General features: G+C 33.5%; 1 protein-coding gene across 1 annotated transcript in view; it reads left to right on the top strand.

Annotated features, from left to right (window-relative positions):
• The window catches only part of LOC141844995 (phosphatidylserine decarboxylase proenzyme 2-like), a 76,691-nt gene that overhangs the window by 41,828 nt on the left and 19,930 nt on the right, over positions 1 to 14,933 (top strand). Inside the window, exons 6-13 of the mRNA XM_074732991.1 lie at positions 1,520 to 1,612; positions 1,706 to 1,756; positions 3,491 to 3,574; positions 3,741 to 3,832; positions 5,034 to 5,189; positions 5,280 to 5,364; positions 8,431 to 8,542; positions 12,007 to 12,107. Of these exons, the coding sequence (XP_074589092.1) occupies positions 1,520 to 1,612; positions 1,706 to 1,756; positions 3,491 to 3,574; positions 3,741 to 3,832; positions 5,034 to 5,189; positions 5,280 to 5,364; positions 8,431 to 8,542; positions 12,007 to 12,107 (774 nt within the window). The remainder of the gene's footprint in view (positions 1 to 1,519; positions 1,613 to 1,705; positions 1,757 to 3,490; positions 3,575 to 3,740; positions 3,833 to 5,033; positions 5,190 to 5,279; positions 5,365 to 8,430; positions 8,543 to 12,006; positions 12,108 to 14,933) is intronic.

Here is a 14,933-nt window from a genome sequence, read left to right as displayed (position 1 = left end):
GTGAGTTAAGGAGGGGAAGGGGAGAGAAGAGTAAGCTTTACCCTTGCATGCTCATGAATCGACATAATTTCTTACACTCCGATTTGGGGCGTAAGGAAGGGGAAGGAAAACTTAAAAAAAATTATTCCAATTTTATCCTTATGTTAAAATATTAATTTTTAAAATAACTCATCTATTAGGTATTTCATTTTTGCACCATTGCTCCTCATCACATAACGAGAGCTGTCATAGGATCTAATCGCTCGCACTCCACGACATCGACGTCGGCTTTCGTCGCAAATCTCTCTCAAGGATAAAACTCAAGAGGACAGAGACAGGTAATCATAATCTCTTCCTCCTCCTCCATTGTCTTAGGGCTTAAAAAAGAAGATAAACTATTTATCTTCTATTATCAATTGCCAACAAGATAACTAGATTAATGTTAATGGAAAAGTTTTAGATCTTTTTCGGACCTTTTTATTATTTAATTCAATTCAAAACTATATTATCGTTCACTCATCAGTAAATTTTTATAGAAATATATGTAAAAATGTTGATTTATCTTTTGTTGTACCAAAGTGTATAGATTTTTTATTTTGCATGCTTATTGTATGTCTACTCATTATTTCTTTAAATTTTTTTATTTATTTAAGTCGTAAATATTGATTTTAGTTGGTCTCACAAGATGGTTTTGGCAAGAAAAATCCTACATCTATAGATTTAATGAGCTATACATGTTTTTTTCACATATAGATTTATTTTAAGAAGTAAGGATATTTTTGTAATTTTATATATTTAACATTCATTCTCTTTCCTTTCCTCCCAAATAAGGTAGCATATGTTACGTTAATGAACCTTCCCTTCCAAACAAGGAGAATATAAATACTTCCCTTTCCCTCCCTTCTTCTTCCGTTAATGAACCTTCTTTCACCCCATCCAAACAGAGCGTAAGAGAAGGGAGGGATTTGGAATTAGAAAAAGAGTACCAATTAGGAGGGTAGAATTGGGAGGAGGAAGAAGGCAACTTAATTAAAGGAGCTAAAAATTTTGGTTGGTTCACCTGGAAGATGACTTACTTGGGAGAGTTTCGCCTGGAAGTATTATGTCCTTGCCTCCTCGTGGCATGAAGACGCACTTACTTGATCTTGACTTGCTCTTTTCTTGTGTTGCCTTGCCCTTGTTCTCACATCGTCTCACCATTCAGCTCATATGGACTATCCCCATTGCTCATGTCGCCTTGCTTGATATCAAGGAAGCTACTCTAAGTCAGGCAGGGAAAGCAGTATGTGTCTACAAGGTGGAAGAATCCTCACATACCTGTGCCAATTTCCTTTCTGTGCTATAAAGATCAATTTTTATTTTCGTGTGATAATTGATGGTTGATATTTTTACTATGCTTGTCCTCCTTTTACCTGTAGATTTTCTTTAAGCTTAATATGTCATGTAATTGATTGTAGTTTAACATAAAATTCCACTAGTACTTCTATCTAGTGTGTGTTCATCTTTGTAAGTCAGAGTTGTTCCTTACTGATGGTTGCAGGAATCCGAGGATAACATTGAGGTACTGAACCTCTTAGATCCATCATCAGCTAATATGAGCGTGGGTACTATTTCAATTCTGTGTTATGTTGAGGTATACTCATCCTGCATTATTTTGTGTGAAGCAAGGGAAATACTGGGCTTGGTTATCTATGTTTCTGAAACTACTACTTTTGCTATATGACAGGATCCAATTGAAACAGAAAAATCCTTTGCACGCCGTATCTTATCAATTGTGGTATTTCTTTCTGTTTCTTTATTTTCCTTTCTTTAGTTAAGTTCCATTAAGTACTTTGAAGAAATTCTACCGCCTTTGTGATTCTTAACTGGATATGTTTTTTTTTTCAAAAATGGGAATCAATGCAAGGGTTATTTCTCTAAATTTTGAATTCTTTTTTTCCCAAACTTGATGTTTAAGTTGATTAATAATAATGGATTTTGAAGAGTTTGAATATTCTAGATTGTATGTGATATGCACACAATGCATCCAGCTGTACTACCCTCACATCTTATCAGAGCAAAGAATATATGTTTAATTTTCATATGCATTCTTGTTTTGTTCATGTGCATAGTGCTACTAGTGATGTTCTTGTAAAATTAGTTCCATTTCTAACAAACAACCATCAGTTTTGCCATGGGATTTAGCATTTTTTTTATCTAATTCTCCATCATAGAGAAATTGTCGATGGTGTTCTGAAGGCCTTTGTATATTATTTTTACGTATACTCAGGGCATAAATATATTTATATCACTCTGCATGTATATCAGATATGAAAAGTTGTGCTAATGTAAATAGACTTTCACCACTGAACAATACAAACAAGTGAACTTTCATAAATTTGTGTCATGTGTATTCTCATTTCATATACTATGATCAAGGTTTGAAATATCGAGTCGTGTCGAGGTTTCGGTCCCGGACCGGAACAATATAGTTTCGGTACTATATCGTAACATGCCGGTATAGTTTCGATATTTTTAAAATATAAAATATATTAACTAAAATAAAAATTTTAATCTAAATATTTAAAAAAAATAAAAATATTTTTTTTAAATAATAAGATAATTTTATGGGTTTTAATAAAGTTTATTTAAATTATCCCTAACTATAGATAGGAATTGATTATTAAAATCTTATTAAACCTAAGTTTAAAAAAAATAAAGCAAAAACAAAAGTAACCGCAACTAGCCACGCGTGTGACTGAGGGCGCGTGCGGCCCGCCCGCGGAAGCATCGTCGGGCCCGCGCGACGCTTCCGGTGGCGTCACTGACGCCGCACGACGCCTCTAGAGGCGTCGTCAAACCCAGGTGACACCTCCGGAGGTGTCTCCCGGTCGGAACGCCTATGTCGGTGCTGTGTCGGTGTCGGTCCGTCGGTGGAATGAAATTTTTCGCCGGTATCGCGCGATATAGCTCGAGATTTCAATCCATGACTATTACTAGATTACATTTTTTGAATATCTACATTTATCCAATATCCTTCTGTCGGGGGATTTCCCTTTGCAAACTCAATCTGAGAATATGATTTCCTCACTATATTATGATTTGAACTGATGGAGCATTTAGGATCTTCTATTCCATTGTGAATTAATAAGCAGATATATTGTATGTGTCTTGAATATTGATTTCCAATAATTCAGTCGTGCTGCTTGAAAGAAGCTTTCAAGCCCAGTAAATTAAGTTTGGTTTATGAGAGAGTTAAATAAGTTTTAAGTAAACTGGATGACTTTCCAGGAGTCATTTTAATGTAGCACACAGTCTCCAAGAATGGAATTCTATATCCATTCATCTGTTGATAGGTTACTAAGGCTATTTTGGTGGTTAATAGATATGCATGACAGAGTTCCAAATGGTTGTCTACAATTGGTTTAAGTTCTAATATTTGACTCTAAACTCAAAACTCTACACTTCATTAGATTGTAAACCTCTTTTCTGGATAATGGATAAGAGTTGAAATTTCACATATTTTCTGTAGGATCTAAATAATGATGGCCAACTATCATATTCTGAATTTGCTGAGCTGATCAATGCATTTGGTAATCAAACAGCAGCAAGTAAGGTCAGTAATTTTCCTGTTTATTTAAATGTTTTTGTTTGTCTTTCTGTCTACTTCATGATTCTTTTTTGCATCAACTTTCTTGACCCCCACCCTGTAAGTAATTTTCATCATACCAATACCATTCTGATGTTGAGGTTCATGGTTACCATTAATTTTTCTTAAATAGACAAAAGAGGTCTTTGAGCAAGCAGACAAGAATGGTGATGGCGTAGTTGACTTAGATGAGTTGGCTTCACTTTTAGCTGTTCATCAGGAAAGGTATTATCCATGTGCAATTTTGTCATAACTACATTCTTATCAGCTGTGGCTCCAATTGTTAAAGTTAACTCATTAAGAATGGTTAATCTATTAGCATATCCTGAACTATAGGGTTTAGGATTAACAATTTGATAGCTAAACTCAACAATTTATGCCAATCTGATCCTAAAATCTAATATTTAATAGTTTTGTACAATGTTTAAAATAACGAGCCGAGCCAAGGTTTCGATCCTGGATCGGAACGATACAGTTTCGGTACCATATTGTACCGTGCCGGTATAGTTTTGGTATTTTTAAAATATAAAATATATTAACTAAAATAAAGAATTTAATCTAAATATTTAAAAATAAAATATTTTTAAAAAATAATAAGATAATTTTATGGATTTTAATAAAGTATTTAAATTATTCCTAACTATAGCTAAGAATTGATTATTAAAATCTTATTAACCTAATTTAGAAAAACAAAAATAAAAGGAACTGTGACTGACCACGTGCGCGACCGGGGGCGTGCGCGGTCCATGCGACGCCTCCGGTGGCATCGCAGGGCCCAGGCGACGCCTATGGTGGCGTCGCTGGGCTAGGGTGACGCCTCCGGAGGCGTCGCCAAGGCTGCGCGATGCCTCCGGACACGTCTTCTGGCCGGAACGCCTGTGCCAGTGTCGGTTCGTGGGCGGAACGAAATTTTTCGCCGGTATCGCGCTATACCACTCGAGATTTCAATCCATGGTATTGTATATCTTAGATTGTGGTTAAGCAATGAGGTGGTTGAGTCAGCTTAATGCTATATTTCTTGTCAATCTAGAAAGATGCCTAATTTTATGAAAATCCTTAAAAACCACACTTTATTCACATTCACATTTAATTTTGACATTAAAAATGGCTTTTATATAACCAATGTGACTTGAATTTTTGCTAGTCTTAACAAGCTGACAGATAAGGTTGCTATTTCATCAATTTAGTTAAATTTATTAATGACTGACACATTTCTATTTATGCATCAAATTATGACAATAAATGGTTGAAGATAAAATTTTAAAATCCTGTAGTATAGAATTCATTCATGCACCAAATTATGACTGTAGATGTTTGTAGATAAAATTGTTGAAATCTGATGGTATAGGATTTGATTGATTAAACCATGTAATGAACAAATTGTTACATTACTTTTTTATGACTTACTGTTGTGTGTGTACTGCAGTGAACCGCTTATCAGTAACTGTCCTGTATGTGGTGAGGATCTTGGGAAGTTCGACAACTTGAATGATATGATCCATATGTCTTTATGTTTTGATGAGGGTACTGGGAATCACATTATGACCGGTGGATTTCTAACCGATAAACAAGCATCTTATGGGTAAGCTTATTACTGAGTTTTTTCTTGCACCTGGAAATAATATCTTTGCTTTCTAGTTAGTAAATCCAGATGACATGTGTTGCATGTCAGGTGGCTATTCAAAATTAGTGAGTGGGCCCATGTTTCATCATATGACATTGGACTGCGTTCTGGATCCAGTGCCTCCCATATTCTGGTATCCTGCGATTCTATCTGCATGTCATATTAAATATAGCTAAATTATGATTAACTGAAAGAACTTACTATTTGAACTTTCTAATTTCTTTATTATAATTTGACAAGCTATAATTGGAGATTCCACAAACTTTTTTCCACAATTTCATGTTGATATACTTTCCTAATGCTAAAAAGGATGAGGAAAGAAACTCAGTTCAATGAAGGGAAACAAGAAAAATAAAATTAATTTCTGTTTACTTGAATGGGAAAAATAGAAGAAAAATTTAGAATAGTTTCCCTTTGCACCAATTATTTGAGGGCGATGCGGAAGATGCATTTGTTGTAATTTATGTTCCACTGTTCCCATAATAGCAAAAATATGAAATGAAGATGTTGCACATTTCTTCCCCTTCATTTTCACCGATGTAAGAATTACTGGTTTTAAAGATGTGGATGGACCTAATTTCATCTCTAATGTCTCTCGCATTTGCTAGCCAAGTAGATAACGAACCAATTATTAACTTATTGCCTTCCTACTTTTGCTCTCAAGTAAACATGGAAGGTGATTTTTACATCCATTTGCTTTTATATACATCTCTTTCCTAGACGTTGGTCTAAAGGTGATTTTTATATCCATTTGCCTGCCATATCTTGCAGGCATAATATATTGAAATTGCAGGATCTTTATGCACCTTAACCATCAACTAGATGCATTTCTATCGATGACACCCGCATCTAAGTGTATCACTTGCAACCAGGCCTATGTTTTATGGGTCTCTGCTTGTTCTTTTCCTCCTAAATTTCACTTGTAGACTCATTTATAGCCAATGAACAAAATACTTCATAGCTAGTCCACCAAGGTCAATACCTATTTTAAATGCATGTAACCCACTTTGAATTTCACGGCTTATAGTTATTTTCTGAAATAGATGATTGGTGACTTTCGATTTCATGGCTTTAGTTATTTTCTGAAATAGATGATTGGCGACTTAATTTCTGAAATAGTTTCCATGCCACTTATAATTCTTGAATACTTTTCTTATTGCTAAGCATTATCCAGGAGAAATTATCTCTATAATGTTATGAGATAATTTCCATGCCACTGCATGGATGTGGGACCCACTGCATGGAGTGTGTCATGTTGAGTTTCATGTTACATTTTTCATGTAGTGTATCATTGCTCAAAAACTTAATTATTTCATCAAGGAGTTTCATACAAAAGTCATTAATAACCTTAAAAAACTTTTTTTTTTAAATTTACGTCATTAAACTGATGATCATTTCCTAAACTGATTATTTGAAGACTAGCACAATAGTCTTTTAAAAGTTTAAAAATCTTTTTGAGCAATGTTGGGAATTCCTTCAAACAGTAACTGAGAACACATTTAAACTATGGGTCACTACATAAACCTACTTCAAATGGGTGCGTGCAATTTGAGTCTACTAAAGCATGGAGACACCTGTTGCTTGAGGTTTCGAGTTCGAATCCTCCTAGCAATATATATTTGTTGACTGAGGTGCTATGCGATTCAAGTCTTAGCTCGGCTAAGGTGCTGTTTCGGCAGTATGCTCTTATCAACCTAGTGGTACCGTGCCTCCAAAAAATCTCTTAGGGGGTTTTCTGATATGGGGCCATTTCGGCGGTGGGGCCGGTCACTATAAAAAGTTTACCCACTATAGTTTTTCGTGGGACCGGACCGACCACCCCCAGGGATTGAGTCCATGAGACTGAGATTTTTGAAAAATTATCTGGGATTTATCATTTTTTTGGATGAAATAATTAAGTTTTTATTTTTTTTAATTTGGTTCAGTTTAAATAAAGAAAATCAATTTTTTTAAATTTAAGGATAAAAGGCGGGAGGGGTATAATTGGAAACAAGTGCGCCCTTTGGGAAATATCAAACTTTGGTGCGCCCTTTGGGCATTACTCAACTTTAAGTGTGCTCTTTGATAAAAAGCCGTAATATCTATAAATATATTGTTCAAGGGTTGACATTTATCTCATAATGCGTATGCTTGATATAATTGAAGTTAATATGCTAAGAGCTTTGATCCTGTGAAACTCCTCTAGATCCCCAATGTTAGATTAATGTGAGGTAGAGAGAATCATTGTATTACCTAGGGAAGTTTCAAAGATTGATTGGTAAATTGAACTATATAGCACTATCACTACACCTGATATCTCATGCATTGGTCTCCTGAGTCATGATCGAGGTATTCTCTATATCATTGGTACATAGTTGCAAGTTAGGCAGGTCCCCATATATATAAGCAGTCCATATCTTGATATTGTTATTCTGAAGAATGAATTTGACATCTTAAAAAAGCAAGAAGTGGATAGACTAAGTGCAAAACAAGAATATAAGGTTGTAGCACTTATTTTGCACAAACAATTAATAACTGAGTATGGTAATACTTATATAAACCAATGAAATCATATTGTGATAGTTGGATTGCCGTGCACATTACTTATTCAGTCTTTCATGAGAGGATTAAATGCAAAGATAGTAGAGAAAAGGTGCAATCTGAAAAGATTTTTGCATTGTTGTCTAGTTTTAAGATTAGCTAACTAAATATATATTTGTAGCAAGTTGGTATTTGTAATACCTTTCAACCAGCTTGAGGTAAAGTATTGAGCACCAAAATATTTCATTCTAAATATGTAGGGATCTATTTATAAATTATACATGATATAATTGATAAATAAATAGATTAGTTAGGGTCAAAGAGACCGAAATTTTACCCCTTCATAGGTTACCATCTAAATGCAAATGGAGATTTGTGTGTCGCTAAGCTCTTTTTCACTTTTGTCAAAGAAGAAAGATGATTTACAATATAAAGGTTGGCTCTTTAACGTATATTTTAATTTTACCTGTATAGTCATAATGATATACTTCTTAAAATATTAACAAGCTTATCACGTTAGCTAGATAAATATATGATATGGTTTTATCTTATTACTGAAGATCCTGTTTTTCAGCATAGTGCCTTTGATTGCAGACACTTTTGCTCCAAAGGATACCCAATGCATTTGCTTTTTGCAGCTCTTTTAGATTTATTGAATTTGATAACCAAAACATACTAGGTGATTGATAGAAGAACAAAGGGTTTGGTTGAGGAAATAATAGATGGAAAGATAGTTCTCTCCATGAGAGCAATATACCAATCGAAAGTTGGCTTGACACTGATAAATGCAGGTACTTCCATGTCTTCACTAATTTTTCTTTGTTATCTAATATGCTCAAGTTTTCTAACATGATGACAAACAAATCCCTATATTTCTTATTCATAACTATGCAAGGGCGGACTTGTTAACAGCTTATGATTTGAATTTGCTTGCAGTGTCATTCTTTTTTGTGCTACTATCTAGAAGTTTGAATGGTAAATTTAAGATTTTCATGGTACTAAATTCTAACAATTCCTTGTTGAATGTGACTAAAAGTATGTATCTTTAAAAGTTATTTAATTGATGTTCAAACATGAATATATAGATGAAAGTTCTTCAAAATTGTCTTGATTTTTGAAAAGTTTAGACCAAATCGGTGTTAAATATTAATGCAACTAGCAATAGAATACTTTGCAAAGCATTTGTAGTATCAATGATATATCTATTTGCATTTGTCTCAATTGTTGCATTTGTCACAATTTTCAAAAACAAAGATATACTATTTTGTGATTATGTGATTTGAATTTTATAACAAGCCTTGGATTTGAAGTATTTTTTTAAGAGGCTCCCTCCAATGCGGATAAGAGCATCCATATATGTGACATTGTCTATCAACAACAGAATCTCTCTATCAAGCAATATTTACTTTTACTTTAATTCTTTAATTATGTAAAAATCTATACATATTTAATTTTAAAATAATTTATACCTATAATAATTCAACCTGTATTAGGTAGAATGCTAAAATGAGCAATGAAAAATGAGACATTTTTTTACAATTAAAGCAATTTCAAATTTGAAGCCCATAGGAATTTTCAATTTTTGATGATTTAATTTTGTTTGAAATCACATATATTTTTATGTAATTATGTGAAATTTATTTATAAACATTTGATAAGAACTTGAGCATTAAATATTATTTTTTATATTTAAAAAACAAAACACTAAATAAAAAAATAAATGTGGTGAAATAATTTAAAATTCTATCAATTTATTTTAGTTTAATTTTGTTGGTTCTATAAAACAATGATTACAACCAAGTTTATCCTTCGAGTAGGATTGATTATATGGATTCTCCTACGCCATTAAGCTTGATCCCCTATTATATCATCATCATCTATAATTAATTCAATTTTATCTTGCTTTATCATTACTAAGTCGTCTTTGTTCTTCATCTTTTTCGATTAATGTGCGTATTTATCTTCGTTTCACATCGCTTAATTAGGATATTTATTAGTCTCTTAAATATATATTCCTATTATCATAAGGTGTACTTCTGACTTTCTCTTTAATATTCTCATTTCTTATCCATCCATCCTCCTATGTCTACACATACACATTAATATCATCTCTGCAACTCTCATCTTTTGCTTGTGTGCTCGAGTTATAGTCAACATTCAACTTTATATAACATAACAAGTCTAATCATTATTTTGTAAAATGTCCCTCTAAGCTTTAAAGATATTTTATGATTATAAAGAACACCTGACACCTCTATTTCAATTATCTTGCTTGTATCCTATATAAAACATCTATATCGATCCCTCCATCTTTTTTCAAAAATGAACCTCGATATTTAAAACTCTTATGACTCTAGTAATGCAACTCGGATTCATCTATGATTAGTGTAAAAAAAAATATGGACTTATAGCTGATCTTTATATAACCCATGATTTAAAATTTTTACCATGTTAGAGTTTTGGTCTCAGACCGAAATAATACGGTTTCAGTACCGTATTGTGTTATGTTAATATAGTTTCGGTACTTTTTTATTCTCACTATTAATATTATATTTTTAAAATTTGAGTTTATGTTTCATTATTTTCCTATAAAATAATATCTCCTATTAATTTTTTTAAAAATATTTTTAAAAATAAGTAATTCTCAAAATTTAAAATTAAATCCAAAATTATAAAATTATTTGAAAGACTTAAATTACTTTTTTGAATGTATTTGTAAATTTTTAATTTTTTAAAAATTTATTTGAAATATTTAAGAATTATAATTTCAAAAATTTTTAGATTATTTTAAATTCATATTCAATTTTTAATATATATTAAAATTTTAGATTATTTTATAATTTTTAAAATTATTTAAAATTTTAAATATTTTCTAGATATTATTAATAATATATTATACTTATAATGATTATATATAATTAATAGTTTATTTATAATAAAAAACATCTATTTAAAAAAATACGTGATAGCGAGGGTCACTACCTTGAGGAGACCGCTTTGGGGTCGCAGTCCTTCGGCACCCCCATAGAAGGTCATGGTGACCTCAGGTGTGGAGGGTCGCAAAACCCTCCACGCCCCCGCGGAGGGTCAAGGTGCTCTCCGCAGAGGGCTGCCGCAGGGTCATAACGACCTCATGGTCGCAGTGCCGGTCCCATGTCGGAAAGAAAAATGTCACTAGTTTCGGGTAGCAAAGAACAACATTTCATGCCATGATATAATCTTGAAATTCATGCCATCAACAGGCTACATTGAAGGGGGAGAGAGAATGATGGTGGAGAATCAAAAGAACTCATCAAATGGCCAAAGACGAGCATTGTTGGAAGTAGGTGGTTTGAGAATGGAGAGATCCTGCCTGGGAGCTCGCAAGAAGGATTGTGTGGCACTCACTAGGGTAACAAGAGGTCTCTCCCTAGTTCACAGTGAGGAAGAGATCTTCCTAATGCTTGCAATAAGAGACTGAAGCAGGAGAGATGGGGTCCAGTGGACAGGATAAAGAGTGGGCTTTAATAGGAATCAAATCCTAAATTAACCCAATGGGTTCAACCTAACCTCTGGGCTAACTCTGGTTCAATCTGGATTTTACTCAATTTGAACTCAAACTAAACCCTTACGCATGTCCCCCACTTAATCCACCCTATTCAATTCCCTAAATTAATTCACAAATCAAGTTTAAAAAAACATTGAAATTAATAAGGTATATATTACAAAAATGGAGGTCTTATTTTGATGCATGGAAGTCAACTTGCTCGAGATAGTGGACCTGCAGAAACAAATGTGGAATGCTAGAAAATCTTGAGTAGGCGCATGGAAGAAGAGACTGGAGTGAATCAGATGCATGCCGAGGAGGAGAGGCCACGCTGCTACATCAAACAACAATATCACTAAAGAAGACTGAATCCTGACCGTAAGATTCAATCGCATAGATTATTACCACATTAGTAACAATAACAATATCATCAATCAAGGAATCGATTAGTATGCACATATTGATAGCGCTATAGCCAAATAGAAAAAGAACCCATGTGAGACTTAATATACATTCAAACTCTCAAACAGCATAAATTGTAATATTTTTTTCCTTAATTGTTGATTTTGCTCCTTTGAATAAAAAATGTATTCTTTTTGGTCAACATGAAATTAGGACCCCTTATGCCCTGCTGACATCTTATATCTTTATCAGATATGATAAAGTTTTAGTTTAGGTATTCATCCTTTATGTCACAGGAATTTTATTGAATGTATTATATTTTTACAGGAGTCAAGGAGTTATTGCAAAGCATCTCTGACAAGCAAGGGAAGAAGATGAATTCTACTGAGTCTGCAGAAGACATACCCAAGTTCATTGAGTTTTTCAGTGTAAACTTCTTTTGTTTGATTCTTAAGCTAGTTTCTTATGAATTCTACTAATAGTATAATTTGACAAAAAAATAAAAGAGAATTTCTGAAATGTTTTCTGTCTCATTTCACTAAGAGAATTACAATATATAGACATCAAGAATTATCAAATCCCTTAATCCTAGGATCTAATATAGGAAGAAATACATGAATAATTATAACAAAAATATATACAATAATAATGAAAATCTTAGAGAGATAATCAATAATTACTGCAAGAATATGTACAACAATAATGAAAATCACAGAGAGGTAATTAAGGGATATATAGCTATAACAAACCTAAATAAGAAAGGAAGAATATATTGACATCCCTCAAATTGATGCAGGTAAGTCTATCAGCATCAATTTGTTATTGAGAAACTTGTGTTGTTGGCTTTTCAAAGCTTTCATAAAGACATCAGCTATTTGAAGATCAATAGTAAGATGAGGAAGAGTGATAACACCTCGAATAAAAGCATCCCTAAGGTAATGACAGTCCACAGCTTTGTGGGTTCATGATATATTGGATTTGTAGCTATTTGAATGACACTAGTATTATCACCATGAAGTGGAGGATTAGGTGGAGGAAATCCAAGTTCAGAAAGAAGACCATGTAACCATACAATTTTAGAACAAGCTGCAAACATGACTTTGTACTCAGCTTCCGTGGAAGATTTAGAGATATAATTCTGCTTCTTACACTTCCAAGAAATCAAGGCATCTCTAAGAAAAATACACTAGCCCGTTGTAGACTTCCTAATATTTGAGCAACGAGCCCAATCTGCATCACTATACATAGTCAAATGAAGAGCAGCTTTTGTAGGAAAATGCAACCCACGAGTAGATGACCTAATTAAGTATCGAATAATGCGACGAACTACAGCAAGATGAAGATGTTGAGGTGATTGCATAAATTTGCTAACTATATGGACAACTTATGAGATATCGGGCCTTATGATTATTAGGTAGATAAGACTAACAACAAGTTGCCTATATAAAAAAGGATTAGGCAAAAACTTGCCTTCATCTTTTCGATATTTCACATTCATCTCCATTGGCTTATCAATAGCAGTAGCATCCTTTAAACCAACTAGCTCAATAAGATTTTGGATATATTTATGTTGATTTAAGAACAAACCATGATCACGAGAGTGAACTTTCAGTCCAAAAAATGTGAGATGCCCAAGATCTTTCATTTTAAATGTACTATGTAACATGTTTTGAAGCTAAGTGATCAGTTTATTGTCATTACCAGTGATGATAATATCATCAACATAAACTAAGAAAAAGACCATACCAGTGGTTGTCTTGAGAAAGAAAAGTGATGAATTATATTAGCTTTGTGTGAAAGAGAAGGTGAGAAGAGTGTTGTGAAACTTCTCAAACCCGGCTCTAGGTGCTTGCTTTAACCCATACAAACAGCGTTTTAGCTTGCAAACTTCATGAGAAGCTTCCATTGACATATCGGGTGGAAGTTTCATGTAAACCTCTTCCTTGAGATCCCCATTCAAGAAGATTTTTTTATATCCATTTGATATAAAGGTCAAGATTTAGAGGATGCAATAGCAAGAATGGTTATCACTGTGGTCATCTTAGCAATTGGTGCGAATGTTTCTTCATAGTCAAGGCCATATTCTTGTTTATTGCCAAGAGCAACTAGTCAATTGAACTTTGTATCTATCTAAAGACCCATTAGACTTGAGTTTCACAGTATAGACTCACTCACTACCAATTGGCTTAACATTTGGAGGACAAAAAATAATGTCCCAAGTATGGTTTTCCTCAAGTGCTTGAAGTTTTGCTTCCATTGCTTGTTGCCAACACTCATGTTCCATAGCATGTTTATAACAAGTGGGAATGGAAATAGAAGACAAAGTAGTAGACATATAGCCATAGGGGTTGAAAAACCATACCTTTCAGGAGGTCTGTGAGGTCTAGAGCTTCTTTGAAGAGGTGGTGGATCATTGGAAACAAGATCAGATGCCACAGGAAGATGTGGAGGAACCTCGTTGGAGGATCATGTGCAAGACGAGTGTGTAGTTTAAACCTTGGAACTGGTATTTGTGACTCAGGAAAATGTGATAAAGAAGATAAAGAAGGGAATTTTGAGGTCTACTGTGTGCTAAAGGGTTGATTTTTGAAAAAATAACATTCCTAGAGACATGAGTTTGACAGGCATGAGGATCATAACAAAGAAATCCTTTGTGGGTTCCAGCATATCCTAAGAAAGCACACTTGATAGATTAGGCAGTAAGTTTATTTCTTTCATGTGCAGGAAGGTGAACAAAACAAACGCATCGAAAAATACAAAGATTGGAATAATTTAGTGCATGCCCAAGCAAATGAAAGTAGGGAGAATCATTGTTCAAGTTGGGAGATGGTAATCTATTAATCAAATATACAACAATAGATAAAGCTTCACACTAAAAATGAGAAGGAATATAAAACTCAATTAGAAGAGTGCGAATAACATCAAGAAGATGATGATTCTTTCTTTCAGCCACACCGTTTGTTGTGGAGTGAAAGGACAAAAATATTGGGATATAATCTCATGACTTTGAAGAAAAAATTAAAATTCATTCAACATATATTCACCACCTGAATCGGATTACAAGATTTTGATTTTGGCAGAAAATTGTGTTTCGACTAAAGCATGAAAGATTTTAAACATAGGAAAAATCTCACTTTTAGACCGAAGAAAATATACCCAAGTAAAGCGAGTGAAATCATCGATAAATGTAACAAAGTATTTGTAATGTTCATGAGAGATTACAGGGGCAACATCCTATTCATCAGTATGTATGA

Source organism: Curcuma longa, chromosome 14 (genome assembly GCF_044706935.1).
Source record: "Curcuma longa cultivar G26 ecotype Majalengka, Jawa Barat chromosome 14, ITB_CL_G26_1.1, whole genome shotgun sequence".
In the NCBI taxonomy this organism is placed as follows: Eukaryota; Viridiplantae; Streptophyta; class Magnoliopsida; order Zingiberales; family Zingiberaceae; genus Curcuma; species Curcuma longa.
This window is presented reverse-complemented; position numbering and strand designations above follow the sequence as displayed.